At 38.4% G+C, this 17976-nt stretch overlaps 1 protein-coding gene across 10 annotated transcripts in view; it reads left to right on the top strand.

Annotated features, from left to right (window-relative positions):
- CDC42 (cell division cycle 42) overlaps positions 1 to 17976 on the top strand; it is a 45780-nt gene that overhangs the window by 10302 nt on the left and 17502 nt on the right. For 5 of the 10 annotated variants that reach the window (XM_008531502.2, XM_008531503.2, XM_070598870.1 and 2 more), the window contains exon 2: positions 17495 to 17649. In XM_008531502.2, the coding sequence (XP_008529724.1) occupies positions 17545 to 17649 (105 nt within the window). In that variant the 5' untranslated portion in view covers positions 17495 to 17544. Of the gene's footprint in view, positions 1 to 2771; positions 2805 to 5026; positions 5161 to 5861; positions 5913 to 12798; positions 12937 to 13983; positions 14090 to 17494; positions 17650 to 17976 lie in introns of those variants that run through there. The other 5 variants (XM_070598910.1, XM_070598899.1, XM_070598889.1 and 2 more) reach the window with 5 other exon arrangements.

Below are 17976 nucleotides of genomic sequence, written 5' to 3'. Positions count from 1 at the left end.
TTAAAATGTGGCTTGTGGTTTATAAGACAGATTGTATGAAAATCTGAATATGGGTACCTCTGCCTCATCAGGTGTAGCAAAGAAAGTCTAAATAATCATGGTTAGTTTGTAGTTAGCGTCTCACCTGGTAATCTTTCAAAGAAAGATTCTGTTTGTCACTCGTTTTACAGTGTATGTTGCCTAGGTGATATAGTGACTTATTTTTTGCTGCAAATGTATGCTTGTATGTAGGATTTCTGATATAGGCTGGTGCATGATTTCATCCTTAATAGACTTAGGACCAAATTATTGTGCACTGGTTTCTGAAAAGGCTATTCTTTTCCATGTTTTCTTACAAGAGTACTTTAAGAATGTAGTAGCCTCGCTTTAAGATTTCTTCTTCTGACTTCTCCATTTGTCTTTGGTACAAGCCTGTCCTCTAATTTCACTAACTAAAAAACTTCCTCATAATTAACCACCTCCTTAAACCCACCCTCCACCCCAACACGGGTCAGCTGTTTCTTCTCTATTTCTGTGCTCTGCCGTAGTGCAGGCCCTTCACTGGAAGTCTTGGATTACTAAAGTTGTTTCTTAGCTGAGTTCCTTTACTTTATCTGGTTACCTTTGACAGTCAGTTTTGGAGTACAGGTACAAGATTGATCCAAAAAAACCTGTTGTTATGGATAAAAAAGAAATGGTAGCTTCCTGTCCTCTACCCAGGTTAAATTAAAACTCCTCTGCCTAGCTTTCGGAGTCAGTATCACTTGGACTTATCCAGTTTTTTTGTTTATTTCTTCCACTTTGCTGGTTCAGACTACTTGTGCCCTTTCCCCTGATATTCTGTCTACCTAGAGATTTATTCTCACATTCTGCTGGAGGACTCTCCCACATTTACTAGTCTTTTGAAAATCTGTGGCACTTGTAGTTTATAGTGTAATTTTGTAGCAGCCTGACTGCTACAATTGTGTTAGCCTCTTCTGCTTATAACAGGTAAAATACATGAGGCGATGTATGTTAGGCTATGTAGTATAATGTGTGAAATGTCGTGAGGGCCTTCGAAGGCAGGGTTTGTGTCTTACCCACTGTAGTGCTATAATGGGCACTTAAATATCTTGCTGACTTTCCTAGTTAATAGAGTTGTTTCTTGGGAGAACAGAAGCCTATTGGAACATGCTCTAAGTCCTAACTTGTGTCCTGGTGCAGTGAGGATTGGGCAAGATCTGTTAGGCGCTGGAGTCTTGTTCTTTGACACACACCCTTCAGCACAGCTATTGTTAAAACTCTTTTTGCGTTTGTTTTTTACGCATTAGAACACCAAATTTTAAGTTAGCGGTAGTATATGTTTTTAATAACATTGTGTTACTATGTTGGTAGTCTTCATAGCTGTTTCTCATATGTATACATTTCATCCTGTGGTATATTGTTACTTAATTATTTTTGTGTTGCGTTAACTATTTTACTGTGATAGCATTCCATTGTTTCTTGATAAAGTGTTTTCTTAATTTTGGATGAGTTATCCGAAGTGGAATTTTTTTTCAAAGAGGGATACAAATGTTTTAATTGTTGAAATACGTTGGTAAATTGAGTGATTTACATTGTAGTACTAAGTGGGATGAAGTGGAATTATTGAGACAAATGATGTGAATATTTTTGTGGTTCTTAAAATGCGTGTGCAGGGCATTTTAAAAAACTGCACTCGTGAAATAGTTCAGGGATTTTGGTTTATCAGCACTTGTTAGCTGTTAGACCAGGTTTGCTGATGGTGTTTTTCTTTTATTTCTTTTTGGTGAGGAAGTCTGGCCCTTAGCTAACATCTGTGCCAGTCTTCCTCTATTTTGTATGTGGGGTGCCACCACAGCATGGCTTGGGGAGTCGTGTGTGGGCCAATACCCGGGATCTGAGCCCGTGAACCCTGGGCCACTGAAGCAGAGTGCGTGAACTTAACCACTATGCCCCTGGGCCGGCCCCTGATGGTGTTTTTCTTAATTGTTGAATATGTCTTGGAGATCTTTGCATTTTAGTAATTTTTTTAAAATTAAAGAAAATACTATATGCACATGGTGAAAACTTCAGAACAAAAGAGAATGTGATGAAAAATAAATCTACCCATCCCAGACACCCATATTCTGTTCCAGAAACAGCCACTGTTACCTAGCAGATACATGTCCTTGTGGATAGCCTCTGCACCTGTATGTGTCTTTGCAGGTAGTCTCTACCTGTAAGTAAATACATATCTCCTCACCATTAAAAAAACTCACATAAATTGGCATATTATACGTATTGTTCTGCCCTTGCTTTTTAGAAACCTTTTTAAAAACCTTGGAGATCTTCCATATTGGCGCTGTATTGGTTTGCTACATGGACTGGATGATTTAAATAACAGAAATTTATTTCCTGACAGTTCTGGAGGCTAAAAGTCCAAGATCAGGGTGTTGGCAGGATTAGTTTCTTCTGAGGGCTTCTCTCCTTGGTTTATGGATGGCTGACTTAGTGTCTTCATTTGGTCTGTGTTGTAATCTCCTTATAAGGGCTCCAGTCATATTGGTTTAGGGCCCACCCAAATGACCTCATTTTATTTTAATTACTTCTTTAAAGGCACTATCTCCAAATACAGTGAGTCGTATTCTGAGGTACTGGGGTTAGGACTTCAACATAGCAGTTTTTTCAGGGGGTGGGGTTGGAGGAACGCAGTCCATAATAGGCACTGTAGCTCATTCTTTTTAATAGTTGCATGATATTCCTTTGCATTATAACCTGTTTTACCATCCCTTGTTGGCTCACATGTAGGTGGTCTCCTGTCTTTTGCTCCTACAAGCAAGGCTGAGGTAAATATCCTTGTGCCTACTTCTTTGCATACTCGGAGAAAGTCTTAGAAATGGAATTGCTAGGTCAAAGAATGTACGTATTAAATTTTGGTAGCTATTGGCCTAGACATGGAAGCCTTGTTTATTATTGTTTCTCATATATTTTCTTTTTGAGGAAGATCGGCCCTGAGCTAACATCTGCCACCAATCCTCCTCTTTTTGCTGAGGGAGACTGGCCCTGAGCTAACATCCATGCCCATCTTCCTCCACTTTATATGTGGGACGCCTACCACAGCATGGTGTGCCAAGCGGTGCTATGTCCGCACCCGGGATCTGAACCGGCGAACCCCAGGCCACTGAAGTGGAACGTGCAGACTTAACCACTGCACCACCAGGCTGGCTCCTCTCATATTTTTTTTTTTGAAAGCAAAAATTCACCTTGTGTATTATGTCCTAATCTAAAACCACATTTTTGGGGCCGGCCTGGTGGCACAGTCGTTAAGTTTTCATGTTCTGCTTCGGCAGCCCAGGATTTGCTGGTTTGGACTCTGGGTGAACCTACACACTGCTTGTTATGCCATGCTGTGGCAGTCATCCCAAAAATAAAGTAGAGGGCTATGGACATGGATATTAGCTCAGGGCCAGTCTTCCTGAGCAAAAAGAGGAGGGTTGGTGGCAGATGTTAGCTCAGGGCTAATCTTCCTCAAAAAAACAAAACAAAAAAGCCACCACATTTTATTTTCAGGGGTATGTGATAGACTTTCACTTAGCACTTTGCAGTATAAACACAACCACCTGTACAAGATGGCCTTGACAATCAGATTCTACGGTGACTGCTTATCTGGGTTACTTCACAATGGTAAAAAATAGCTCATATTTGAATATTAAGTGCTGTACAGAGGAGTAACTCAGTTAATTCTTAACAACCTAAGATGTCAGCACTATTTCTGTTTCACAAATAGAGTCTTAAAGAGGTTAAGTAGCTTGCGGAAAGTCACACAAGAATGGGGATAGGAGCTTAGGGCTGCTTGACTTGACAGCTTCTGTGCCTCATTGCTCCTCTGTATTGTCTTCCTGGGGCATGTTCGAGACTTCAGAAATATTTGTTGTGTGATTAAGTATTGTTATTTTATCTCTTAAGATAGAGGCAGATTACAACCGTTTAGTAGCATTCCAAATCCTCTGGCTACAAATCTGGCAGTTTAGTTTAAGCTCTTTGAGATCAGATGCAGGAATTTCAGAAAGGATTGATCAAGTTAGCAAATAATCCTGTTAAGTAAGAGCAAGTATTTGTCTGACTTTCCTCTTATTTATAGTGTTTAAATGCTTTCATTTAACAGTAGTAGTTGTGATTTTTTATCATAGCACCTTTTTGTGTTTTGCAAATTTTAATTGGGGATAAGAATAAGGTGCCCATGTTAGGTGTTTACTCTGTGCTGGGTGATGTATTAGTTGCTTTATATACATTACCTCCCTTCTCTTCATAGCAGTTCGCTGAGTTAGATGTTATTGTGTAGATGAGAAAATTAAAGTGCAGAAGTGAAGTAATTTGCCAGGATCACACACATTGAAGTGGAACTAAGATCGGAACCCATGTTTGCTTGTCTTTTAAAAATGCCATGCTTTTTTCGTATTATTACTTTAGTCAACAAAGTTTTTAAAAAACATTGAAAAATTTTATTTTTTCTTGACCTTAATACAGTCATGTGTTGTTTAACAACAGAGGTACATTTCTGAGAAACATGTCATTAGGCGATTTCATCATTGTGTGAACATCATAGAGTGTACTTAAACACACAACCTAGATGATACAGCCTACTGCACAACTAGGCTATATATGGAAGTCTTATGGGACCACTGTTGTGAGTGTGGTCCGTCGTTGACCGAAACATTGTTAGGTGGTGCATGACTGTAGGTGCTGAGTACTGTATTAGGTGCCTTGGGAGGGAGGTAAAGAAGTGTAATCCTAGTTTTTCTCTCAGAGAGCTTACAATCTATTAGAATAAACCCAAGCACATGTGAATAAAAACAGCATGATTAGGCACTCATTGTGTGATTCCTTTATTCAGTGAGTACCTGATGTGTGTCCAGTATTGAGTACTTTTCTGGAAATACAGCACAGTTGCTGCCTTTACAGAGATTTCCTTATTTTTTATCTGTCTCCTTTACTGCAGTATAACAAATAAACAAGATAATTATAGATTATGACCGTCCTATAAAGGAAATAAACAGGGTAATATGATAGAAGTAAGGAGGAAGAGGGCTGGATATTACTCTGGATTGTGTGCTTAGGGGAGGATTTTCTGAGGAGGAGATGATTCAGCTGAGATCTGAAGGATAAGTCAACAGCTTTAAGGCAGGAGAAAGAGTACTCTTGGTAAGTATAAAGACTTGAAGGCAGGACAGGGCCGGGCATGTTTGAGGAATATAAGGAGGCCTGTGTAGATGGAGCATGGGAAGTGAAGGGGAGAGGAGTATAAAATAAGATTTAAGAGCTAAGAAAGGCCTTGCCATGGGAGTTCAGAGAATTGGGGCAGTCTTTGATAGCTGGAATAGTTAGGGAAGGTGTCTCAGACAAGATGGGATTTTGGGATAGAAAGTTACAATAGAGATTGGATGAGTTGTAAGGCCAGACATGCAAGGTTTGGAGAGATGATGTGAATAAAGGCATAGACTTTGAAATAAGCACCAAACCGTATTGGATAATTTAAATAGGATCAGGTAATTGAGAGTTGATTGGATGGGCAGAGTAAGATGCATAAAAGCTGATTGAGCAATTTCAGTCCTCTTTTCGCCCCGGTTGTGTAGATCTCAGAGCTGTGGCAAATTCAGATTTGAGATTTAGGGTAAGGGAAATGCTCTTATCTGTTGTTATCTGGTCTTTTGCATGAAACTTAGGGGAGGTTTGTGTGTGTTTACTATCTCCTTGCCCTTTCTTGATTAGGAGAAGAGAATTATGTTGCCATTAATTAAGAGACCAGAATGGGAAAATTGCATATAAGGGTGTCAGTAATGTTATGAAGGAAGACTGTGTGTGTGGGGGGTGATGCTTATTTGTTTATTGTATATCCCACTTAGGATTGTTGCCTCAAGAGGACACGAACTTTGTTCCAGGCATAGGCTGATATGGTAATATATAAGACAGTGCTTGGCACATATTAGGTGCTTAATAAAGGTTTGTTGAATGAATGAGTAACTTTACAGGTCTTGAATATTTTGAGGGAAAATATTATTGTAATTTCCATTTTCTAATTAGATATGTAGTACTCTTACGCATTATTGCATACTCTTCAATTTTTCCAAATTGTTTGAAAATGTTAAATTTGAAAATTCCATAGCTTATTTAATTATTTATTAATTGGATGTAAATTTTTTTTTTTTTTGGTCACAAATACAATATAAAATGATGACTGGCTAACATTCCCTCAGTTTTTCCCATTTTGAGGAAGGAAAACTCAACATTATGGTAAAAATAAGGACTTGCATTCTTGTTGGGTTAGACATTTTGGAATGAAGTAATTTTCAGAATGAAGCTGACACAACAAACTTCCAGCACTGCTGAAAACATCTTTTACCACATGGAACATAATCTTTTAATTTTATGAGTGCTGCTGTCAGCACGTTTTTCCCTGACAGTTGCTTCGTTTTTGTCATCTCAAGGACCCACAGAACCTTAATTTGAGACCTGCTTCTCTACTCTCCCATCTGGGTTGTGATTTCACATGTGTCAGTTTTCTTTACAAGTGGCAGAAAATGGAGGAATTTGAAAAATTGCTTTGAGTGCTTAATGTTTGCCATCCAACATTTTGCATGTATTAATGCATTTAATTGGCAACTGGAGATATTAGGAGTTTTGCAACATTTTGTGGGATAGATATGCGTGAAGAATTCCAGATGGTATATATTGGTCAAAAACCCAAAGATACTTTTGTTTTATGCAACATCTGAAAAGTACATCTAGAGGAGAGGAGGAAAAACCCCAGTATCTTTTCCGATATCAAAAGCTGTAGTAGTGCTGTTATCACTTACATTCTGCCTGAGTCTGCTTGTCTGATTTTGTCTTTTGGTAAAATGTCTACCAATTTTGCATATATTCACCACTGTCGGCTCAGTAATCAATGACAAAAGCAACAATAGGCTTCTGGAACGTGTACCATGGAGACTTTGTCTTTTAAATTTCTATAATGACTTAATTCTAGAGGTAAATAAGTGGAATTTTGGGGTAAAGTAAGGTTATTCACAGCTGTTCAAAGATAGGAGAGAACAAAATAAGGTTTGTTTTTTGAAAAATTAAAAATTTTATTAGCCTTAATTTAAAGAAAACAGGAGCCAGACTGGTGGCGCAGTGGTTAAGTTCGCACGTTCTGCCTCGATGGTCTGGGGTTTGCTGGTTGGGATCCCAGGTGGGGACATGGCACTGCTTGGCATGCCATGCTGTGGTAGGCGTCCCGCATATAAAGTAGAGGAAGATGGGCACGGATGTTAGCTCAGGGCCAGTCTTCCTCAGCAAAAAGAGGATTGGCAGCAGTTAGCTCAGGGCTAATCTTCCTCAAAAAAAAACCAAACAAACCACAAATTAATAATACATCATTTCTCTCTTATTTATGTATTTTTGCTGGGAAAGATTCGCCTTGAGCTAACATCTGTTGCCAATCTTGCACTTTTTCCCCCACTCCCCAAAGCCCTGGTACATAGTTGTATATTCTAGTTGTAAATCCTTCTAGTTCTTCTATGTGAGCCACCATCACAACATGGCTACTAATTTCTCTCTTATTTTTATATGCTCACTGTGAGGAACTACCTTGCTTACCACCTTTCTTGATGATAGGATTCTGGCCTTCACTAGTTTCTTTCTGTTAGAATAGACACCTAGAAGATGGAACATAAATTAAAATAACCAGTTTCTAGAGAGAATCTGCTGGCTGGCTTGAGAGTGAGGAGAAGGTGGAAAAAATCTCAAAAATTATTTCAGGAGGATTTTCTATAAAAAAAAAATTGGGGTAATGAATAAAATATTTAAGACCAAGTCTTCTTACCTAGCCTCTACTCTAGTAAATTATTCTAAGAAACTATCTAATTGCTATGTTATTTACATACAAAACCTAAATTCACAAGAAAATGAGTCTCTCTCACAGAGCTCAGTCAATCAAGTAAACAGGGCCTGGGATTTTATTTTACTCTCCTTACAAGCTAATGTTAGCCTGGTACTGTTTTATGGATGCTGGCAGAAGATGCGAGACTTCTGGGTCAGAGACAAAGAATTTAATTAATTAAGGCACAGCCAGCAGCAAGGGATCAGTGTGTATGTGTTGCTTCCCATTACTCTTAAGACTTTCCTGCAGCACATGAAGTGGGTTTGTGTTACAGCTGAGGAACACTGAGCTTGGGTACCCACTATTTAATAACAAACAGGAAGCAAGCCTGCTCTTTGTCTCAGAGGGAAATGTTACTGTACCGTTGAGGCTGTTTGCTGCAAACACAGCCTTATGGGATGGCCTGGGTGGAGTGGTCCGGGCCTTGCATTGTTAGCATACCTAGCGAGATGTGTAGGAGCGAGAGAGACCCATCGGGGACTGTCTCTCCCAGTGCAGGGTTGCCTACTTTTTAACTATAAAACTCCATTTGAATTTATTTTTCAAATTGGAGTGGATACATTTATTGTTGAAGACAGTGGCAAACTGCTGAACTTACTAAGCTTCTTTCGGACTTTTATTGGGGCAAATAACTTTGAGCAGTAGCTGTATTACTTTGACTTTTTGAATAAGTGCCAAAGTTTTCTAAGATTATTTCCTATATACTAGGACTCTGAAAACAGATTATAAAGTTTAAGAAGAACTGCCTTTATGTAGATTGTTCTGTGTTTGCCTGAAGTCTGAAGAGTTGGAAAAGAATGTCAGGATACATGGGCTTTGGGGCAGGTCCTTTGCACGTAGGCCAGAATATCTACAAAATGATGGAGTTAAGTTAGTTCCTTAACGGATATTCCAATTCTAAAAAGAAAAAATTCTCATTCTTTATTTTGATTCTTTTAAGTAATATTGGATGAACTCATACGATTAAGTTCTCTTAAATTTTGTTTGAAGCTAAACATTTATTTCAAGGTTTAAAAACATCCCTTTTTCCAACGTATTGTTTGTTTTGAAGGAGAGAAGTAACTGTGGTGGAGATGTGATAGGATTTTGGTAGCACTTTCTAAACAATATTCTCAGATGAACACAGAAGGTCAGCCGTATGCTTTTTGTTTTCTTATATGTTCTGACCCAGAACCAAACACCTGCATACATATAAATGCAGGCGACACGTCTCTGTAATTTGAGTACTTTGGTTACTTAATAATCACGTGGGCAAATGTTTAAGAAATTGTGCTTTGATATGCTACTATAACTATACAAAAGGTTGTATAAACTATTCTCTAAAGCGACCAAATTTGATAGGAGAGCCAGGTGGTGCTGATTTTATTTATTATGTCTAATTTTGTAGCCAGACTGGCTGTTCCGTTGGATATGTAAGGAAGGCTAGTGAAATCCAGTGTTATTATTCTCTTGATTTCTGTAGTGCCTCTTTCCTGTATCCTCAGTATGAAAATGGGTTACTTCAGGGGTAAACGTATTTCAAATGAAACTGACATTACTTTTAGCGTATTTTGCGGTAGTGTGAATACGGTGTCTTTTTTTCTGACACACTTTGGTTGGTTCAATTCTGACACTCCCAGCATTAGTGCAGACACCACAGCTTAAGGGCTTAGTCCCACAAGACTGCCTCCACTTCAGGCACCAGCTGCAAATGGGGTCCCCAGGCTATTCACCCTTCTGCTTGGCCAACTGCAGATTTGGGGGTTTCCATGACCCCCCTCAGGTTTGATAATTTGCAAGAATGACCCCCAGAACTCAAAAACACGTTTACTGGTTTGTTATTAAGATACAACTTGGGAACAGTCAAGTGGAGGAGATGCATAGGACAAGGTAGGGAATGGGGATGGGATGCAGAGCTTCCATGCCCTCCCTATGCATGGCGCCCTCCAGCATGTCGATGTGTTCATCAACTTGGAGGCTCTCCAGATCTTGTTCAAGAGTTTTCACAGAGCTCAATCTCCAGTGGCTTCCACCACCCCTTCCTGAGGTTGGTAGGCAGGGCTGAAAGTTCGAACCCTCTAGTCACTTGCAGTGCCATCCTAGGCTATCTAGGGGCCCCACTCTAAGTCACCATTAGGACAAACTCAGATGTGATTGGAAGGGGCTTAATAAGAATGACACAAGACGCTTCCCTGTCTTTTAGGAAATACCAAGGGTTTTAGGAGCTCTGTGCCAGGAACCTGGGACAAAGACCAAATACTTGTTTTACCACAATGAATTACCAAAAGTTTGACTTGCCTTTTATTCACATTGTTTACTATTAATATTTGACATAGTTTTATAAAGAATATAATAATCTGATTGAGAATGTACAGTTTTTGCAAGACACTTATTAGGAAATACTTAATCTGAGATCTTTTCATAGGCTCTTTCTGCCTGGTGCCTAGAATGAACCATGAGGCAGGAGAAGATAGGGCATCAGTAGCTGAGAGCCTCCTCTTCCGCCTTACAAATCCTTTCCCCAGGGACTGGATTGTCTGGTGGAGTTTAGTTGGCAGCCAGGCAATAATAACTATTGGGGGCAGTTCTGTAGCCTCTTTAAATCTAGAGCTTAGGGACACCAGAAAGCTAAAGGGGCTTTGGTTCTGGGATTCTCCAAGGGTGATTGGACCCCAAAAGCATTTAAGAACCTAGGAGGGGGCCAGCCCTGTGGTCAAGTGGTTAAGTTTGTGCGCTCCGCTTCTGCGGCCGAGGGTTTCGCCAGTTGGAGACCTGGGTGCGGGCCTGGCACCGCTCGTCAAGCCATGCTGAGGTGGAATACCACATGCCACAACTAGAAGGACCCACAACTAAAAATACACAACTATGTACTGGGGGCCTTTGGGGAGAAAAAGGAAAAATAAAATCTTAAAAAAAACTTAGGAGATGGGGGTTTTGATGTGACTGTCTGGCAGAGTGATAGGTACTGGGAAGGAGTGTACACAATATACCTTATTTCACAATTGATTTTCCTTATGATTGGCAGAAGCTTTTTTTTTGGCGAGGAATATTGGCCCTGAGCTAACATCTGTTGTGCCAATCTTTCTCTTTTTGGTTGAGGAAGATTGTTGCAGAGCTGACACCTGTGCCAGTCTTCCTCTATCTTATGTGGGATGCTGCCACAGTATGGCTTGATGAGCGGTGCTAGGTCCATACCTGGGATCCAAACCTGTGAGCCCCAGGCCACTGAAGTGAGCGAACTTAACCACTACACCACGAGCTGGCCCCCAGAATCATTTTTTATGCTTTAAGTTGCCCAACCCCAATTCTAAGTTCTGATACAAATGAACTTCATTAAGAGGGAAAGTGTTTAGTTATTGGTGCAAAATAACTTTTCTAGTCACTCTGGATAGCAAAATGGGTCATTGGTACTACATAGCCTCTTTTCTGCCAAAGTGATTTGATATTGTTGAAAAAGGAGGTTAACATAGGATAGATAAACATGTGTGGCCTAGTTTCCTCCATGTTGTTGAAGCTGGCATTGTATATATTGCAAAGCCAAAGTCTCTTTCCTGGTCGCCTGCTTTGTCCCCATCTGTGGGTCATCTGGTGACATTTTAGTACATGAAATTATTGATTAATACATGTCAGATGCTTTGCAGAATAGTCTTAATTAAATTGGGACGTAACTCTGAAATGACCGCTTGTAACGGGAGCTCTAAATTTGACTGCATTTGTAATAAGAACAATGAGTACTGTTAATTATTTTGGAAATAAAAATATGTGCTCCTTTCTAAGTGGGTTGGAATTGTTTCTGTTTTAGAACTTATATTGACTTAAAAGTGCCTTCAGTCACTCAAGAATAATAGCTAACATTTACTGTATGCCAGGTACTATGTTAAGTTCTTTACATGTATTATCGTATTCAATCAATTTACCTATGAGGAAGGTATTACTATTTTCATTTTTAGATAAGGGAAAACTGAGCCATAGAGAAGTTAAAGAACTTGCCTAACGTCACATAGCGAGAGTGGTAGAGCCAGTCTGACTCCTGAACCAGTGATTTTGACAGGGGACCCACAATCAATTTCCAACAGATTGTTGAGCTGTCAGGTCAGGAAGCCTCAGAAATGGAAGATTTGTGGGTATATAAAAAGGGGAAGAGCAAACTGTTATCTTACTTATTCTTGCTTCCCTTCTCCTCAGTAAAATTCAGTAGTTGTCTGCAGGGTGAAGAAACAGGAAATAAACTTAACTCCTGTTTCTTGCTTCCTCCTCTGCTTTCTTCTTCCCAGTGCTGACAGCTCTCCTAAGTATGTACTTGCCGCTCCATTTGCAGTGATCATGTTTGTTTTATTAATGTCACTTCTCAGGAGAGATAGTATAGTATAGTATTTTAGAGCAGGGGCTTGACAGACTGCTCTGGTTTAAATTCCACTTCTACCATTTACTGGCTCAGTAGTCTTGGCCTAGTTACTTAACTTCACTGAGCTTCACTTCTCTTACCTGTAAAATGGGGATAATATAGCACTTACCTCATAGGGTTTTGGGAGGATGAAAGGTATAAATATGTGTAATATGTTTAGAACAGTGTGTGGCACCTAGTAAGTGCTATGCAAGTGTTTGCTACTATCACCATTATTATTTGAGAACACTTTTAGGTTGAACCAGTAATTAAAGCGTCTCTAAAGTATCTTGGTTCATGATCTTTCAGTATCCAGTGTGAGTTTTTCATTACCACATATGTAAAATGCCTGGTTGATACAGCTAATTCATACTGATAATTTGGATTCTACTTTAAGAAACTCACTTCTAGGTGACCTAAAATGCCAGTAATGTTTATCTTAGTTTAGATTCTTGTGTTACGGTGTTCCTTGTCTTGCTGTGGTACAGGACATGGTTCTCAAACTTGCTTGTGCATTAGAATTACATAGGGAGTGTTGAGCTCTGATTGTTCATTTTGGGGTGGGGGCCCAGGAATATGAATTGTTAACACACCAACCCATTCCAGGTAATTCTCCCTCTGGTGGTCTGAGGTGATAATTTTGGAAATGCTGATTTAGAGGGTGAATTCAAGCATAACAGGAGAAAGATTATAAAAGGTAGTAACTGTCAGATTTTCATTAGTTTGCATGTAGGCTGATTTGTAAACTAAAAAAGTATTTGATTTGGTGTTTAAAGATAGCGATAGGGTCTATTCTCAAACCTAAATTTTGTTAACACCTGTTAGATAACTTGGTTTTAGGGACTACTCTGTAAATACAGAAATAATACAGGAAATACAGAAAGAAGTAATAGAGGAGTCTTCAGATGAAGAAGTCTTTGGGTCGATTTCTTGGTTTTTGTGTCATTAGCTAAATAGCAAATATATTCAATTCATTTTTTTAATTAATGTTATATATTCAATTCATTTTAACCTATGTTTTGGTGTGCCTGCTATGTGCGAAGTGTGAAAAGTTTTGATTAGATAACAGTTCACCAAAGAGAAGAAAGTACAGTGTAAGTTTTGACCCACTGGATGGAAATCAGTGTCAGGGGATTGATTGAACTGGCACACTTAGTAGAGGAGTTCATGTATATTGAGTATGTGCTATGAGCTATGAGGTCTTTTTATATTATTTAATCTTTATAACAACTGTTCAAGGTGTTGATAGAATTAGTTCTGTTTCACAAATGAGAAAATTGAGGCAAAAAGAGATTAAGAAACTTGCCCAGGTCACTAGTAAGTGTTGAGCAGAGGTTAACACCCAGAGTTTTCCTGACTTCAAAGTTAGGAAAATTATTATTTTATGTATTAAATTTATGTATTTTGGATGTTCTTTCCAGCTTATTAGATAGGACACACAAAAAGGGCCCAGTTGACTTGGGGCCTGTTTCTATGCTGAGAAAAGAAAAGGTAGAGATTTCTAAAAGTTCTCAAAGTAGTAATATTTGTTTAATGATTTAACGAAACTGTATGCACATCACATTTCTCTTATGAAGTCTGTGTTACCCATTACCTTCCATTGGAAAATCTTAAAGCTCTCCCTCAGAATGTAGTTGTAATGAATTTGTGCTTAAGAATGCGGAGATATTTTTATTTATTCATTTTATTTTGCTGAGGAACGTTTGCCCTAAGCTAACCTCTGTGCCGATCTTTTTTTTTTTAGTGTATGGCCTGCCACCACAGCATGGCTGCTAACAGAGCAGTGTAGGTCCGTGCCCGGGAACCGAACCTGTGCTACTCAAGCAGAGCGTGCTGATCTTAACCACTAGGTGACTGGGGCTGACCCAAGAGATATTTTTAAAAATTACACATTCAGGGCTGGCCCTGTGGCCAAGTGGTTAAGTTTGCGTGCTCTGCTGTGGAGGCCCAGGGTTTCTCTGGTTCGGATCCTGGGTGTGGACATGGCACCGCTTGTCAGGCCATGTTGAGGAGGCATCCCACATGCCACAACTAGAAGGACCCACAGCTAAGAATATACAACTATGTACTGGGGGGCTTTGGGGAGAAAAAGGAAAAAAGTAAAATCTTAAAAAAAAAAAAAAATTACACATTCAAAAGGTAAAACTGATGAGCCAATTTGAAATGTTGTTACCTTTGTTCCTAAACTTACATTGTAGATTTCTTCGAAGACAAATTGTGTTGTATCTCTTATGTTTTACTCAACAGTTGGAAGTTTCTGGTGGCCACAGTGATCTTTCATTTTTAATAGTTTCTTATACTTACTGGTATCAGAGAGGAGAGGTTACTGCATTTAAGGTTTCTGCTGCATAAAGAACCAATATTCTAAGACTGCTATTTATGAATGGTCTCCTGAAGACAGTTCATTTTGATGGAATTTCCAAATATATCTATAATATAAAAGAATTCATAATGCCACTAAATTGTACACTTAGGAATGACTGAAATGGTAAATATTATGGTATGTACATTTTACCACAATAAAAAATAATAGTAAAGTTTTAAAAAGCAAAAAGAAAAGACTAAAGAGGAATTTAGCTTGAATCAGATTTAAATTATTCTCTTAATATAGTTATTAATGATAGTTTTTTTGTCTTTAGAATGTTTTAGACCAGCTCTACCTTCTCCATCACAGCTTGTGATACTTTGTGATTTTGCCATGTGGCAGTCATATTTATGGCTTTAATCATGGAAACTATTTGTTCTCAATTTCTTCTTCCTTATTCCTTAGGGAATTTTAATGAAAATTTCAAGAAATGATAGCTTTCTTCAGTAGAAATTTCAAGTTTATAAATGGCCGCTTGATTTTGTATTTGCTTGTTAGTATGGGTTATAAGTCTTCAAAGTGAATACCAGATATAGAACGAAGATGAGGAGCTTCCTATTTTGGGATGACAATTTGATTTCAACTGCAATTGAAACTTAAAAACAGCATTTATCTTAGGTGGTTTTCGAGACAAAGTCTCAAAAATGGTCATGAAAAGTTACTTGATAAATGCAAATATTACTATAATTTTACTGATTCTAAGACATTTTTCTCCCGCACCTAACGCCTCTAAATTTAGGATGTATTTTAAAATCGTTGTCTTCTTAGAGTCTATGAAATACAGTAATTAGGATTTCAGTTCTGCTGCTGTAACAGAGAATCCAAAATACTAGAGGCTTAATGAGAGAAATTTCCAGGACTGGCTCCTCCTGTTGTGTTGCTCATCCTTAACACGTAATTTCTCTCTTGTGGTTCAGTATAACTGCTTTGGCTCCCATCATCGTGTCTGCGTTTCAGCCTAAAGGGTGAAATAGGGGAGACTGTGCTCCTTGCTTTTAAGGCTAGTCTTGAAAGTTGCATCCATCACTTTCACTCCCATTTGCCAGAACTTAGTCACATAGTTCACATCTAGGTGCCAACAAATTTAGGAAATGTAGTCTTTACTAGGGGTCATATGCTTAAGTAAAAATTTTATTACAAAGAAGACAGGAAGAATTGGCAGGCTACTAGCAGTCTCTGCCACAGTGATCAAACATTACTTTCTGTCCAGTGTTTATGATTAAACTATACATTAAAAAAATCCCCTGGTAATAATGGTCAAGAAAAATAGAAGGTGCAAGAATTGAAATTGATTTGTAGGCACCTGGGAAAAATTCTGTAGGATGATCAGAACTCTCTGTTTACCTTTCTTTTCTTCACTTTGAATTGAAAGAAATTCTACAGAAGACCTTGTTTTTTAGCAGAACATTATTCTGTTTTTCAGAGGTGGACTCAGGAACCATGAAAAGATAGCTATTCCTATTTCCTATTCCTGCCTTTATTATTAAGTAAAAGACGTTCTTTTAAAATAATTCTCTATAATTAATTTTGTACTTAGTGTGCTTGATTGTTTTGATAAGTAGTTTTGATTTAGGGATCAAAATCTTTAATCTTTGGTGCCATACTAGTATGAGTTCTTCTCTAGTGCAGTATAGAGAAAAGAGAAGGAAAAAGATAAAAGGAGGTTAAATAAAGAGAAATATAATCAAGATGATTTTGATGAGGAATGGGAGAGTATTTATTTACTGTAGATTACTCACGCCGAATGTTTGTGCAGAAATGTTAACGGGCATTTATAAATCATTATGATTAGGAGTTGTGAAGGGTACTATAGAGCACATAGGCATGGCATCCAACCCAGAGTGAGACGGTTCTATGACATTTTTATATTCAATAAGGTGGTAGCTCTAGCCAACAAGAAATTGTAACCCCTTCAGGATTATAATTGAAATAGGGCTTTATGTTAAAATCTAAGTGTACAGGGGGTAGTATTTCTCTTTTATTCTTCTAGAAAAACTGTTAAAATTTTCATTGATTCAAAAATGGTGATAAAATGGCTGATAATGGTTGTAAGGACCCTTCAGTAAAGATACATTCTGATTTTAGAGATGTTTAAATGTGAAAACAAGCATCTCAGAATTGATGTAATATAATAAATTTTTGGTGCATTTGTAATTAATAGCTTCTTAGAATGGAGGACTACAGTAAGAGAAGCTAAATTATGTCAAAGTCAGAATGCTTTAGAGAGATCTGACTTTTCATTATAGAAACATAGGTTTTTGCCTCTTTGTGCCATGAATATTGAATTAGTAACTAGGCAGCCTGGTGCTAAAACAGCTGTTGAGACCGGAGATCACCTTGATCTTCATCCAGTTCCTCCTGTTTATCTATTCTGGGGATGCTGGGGGTGGGGAGGGAGGTGTGCGGTGTAGGGTGGCGTGGTGCTCAGCTGCTTCTTGATTAGAGCCTGAGTAACTATGGCTCTTAGGTTGGGTGAATGGGCCGTTCTTTAAAGGAGCGGCCTTTAATTGTAGTCTAGTACACATACACGTATACATGCATGTGTGTGCACATACAACTGAAGGAAAAGTTTCACAAAGTAATACTTGGCACACTACATGGGATTCATTCTGAAATAGCCTTTTCTCTTTCGTTATAAAAAGAAATCTGCCCTTTACACTACTTTGGACATTTAAAAAACAACCAAACTGCCAGGGATCAGACACTTAGAAAATTGACTCTAATTTGTTATTGTGACTTTGAGCAAGTCGCTGTTTTTCTTTTTAGCTTCTTTCAGCCACACTAGTTGGGGTGCTACTTCTTTTCTTGCTCTGAATGAGTGAACCTGTTGCAAGCTGAAGAAAAAAAAATATAAGTACAAATAAATCAAATATCTTTAATCTTTTTGTAGGTCATCATCGCATTTGAAATATTTAAAGTGGATACAAAACTGTTTCAGCAATGCAGACAATTAAGTGTGTTGTTGTGGGCGATGGTGCCGTTGGTAAAACATGTCTCCTGATATCCTACACAACAAATAAGTTTCCATCTGAGTATGTACCAACTGTAAGTATAAAGGCTTCGATTTGTTGGTGAAATGTATTATAATTTGATATCCTTTTAAAAACTCTCTGTGTGTACTGAAACTTTTCTGTTTGCCTTTATTTCCTGTTTTTTAAAGATCTTGACTTCTCATGGGTAAATTATATATACTTTAAAATTAAACAGCTGAAAAATCAGTGGAAAGTCAGAAGGGGTGACACAAGGGTTTGCAAGAAGTGCTTGGAGGCAAAACTCCATTAGACAAGATTCTAAAGAGTGGTGGTCTCAGTTTGGAGAAGTATGCCCTACATCTTGGAATGAGGTGACTTTTTTGTTGATATCTTGGCCAAT

Source organism: Equus przewalskii, chromosome 2 (assembly GCF_037783145.1).
Source record: "Equus przewalskii isolate Varuska chromosome 2, EquPr2, whole genome shotgun sequence".
NCBI classification, from domain to species: Eukaryota; Metazoa; Chordata; class Mammalia; order Perissodactyla; family Equidae; genus Equus; species Equus przewalskii.
Note: the sequence above shows the minus strand (reverse complement) of the source record. Positions and strands in the feature narration are given on the sequence as shown.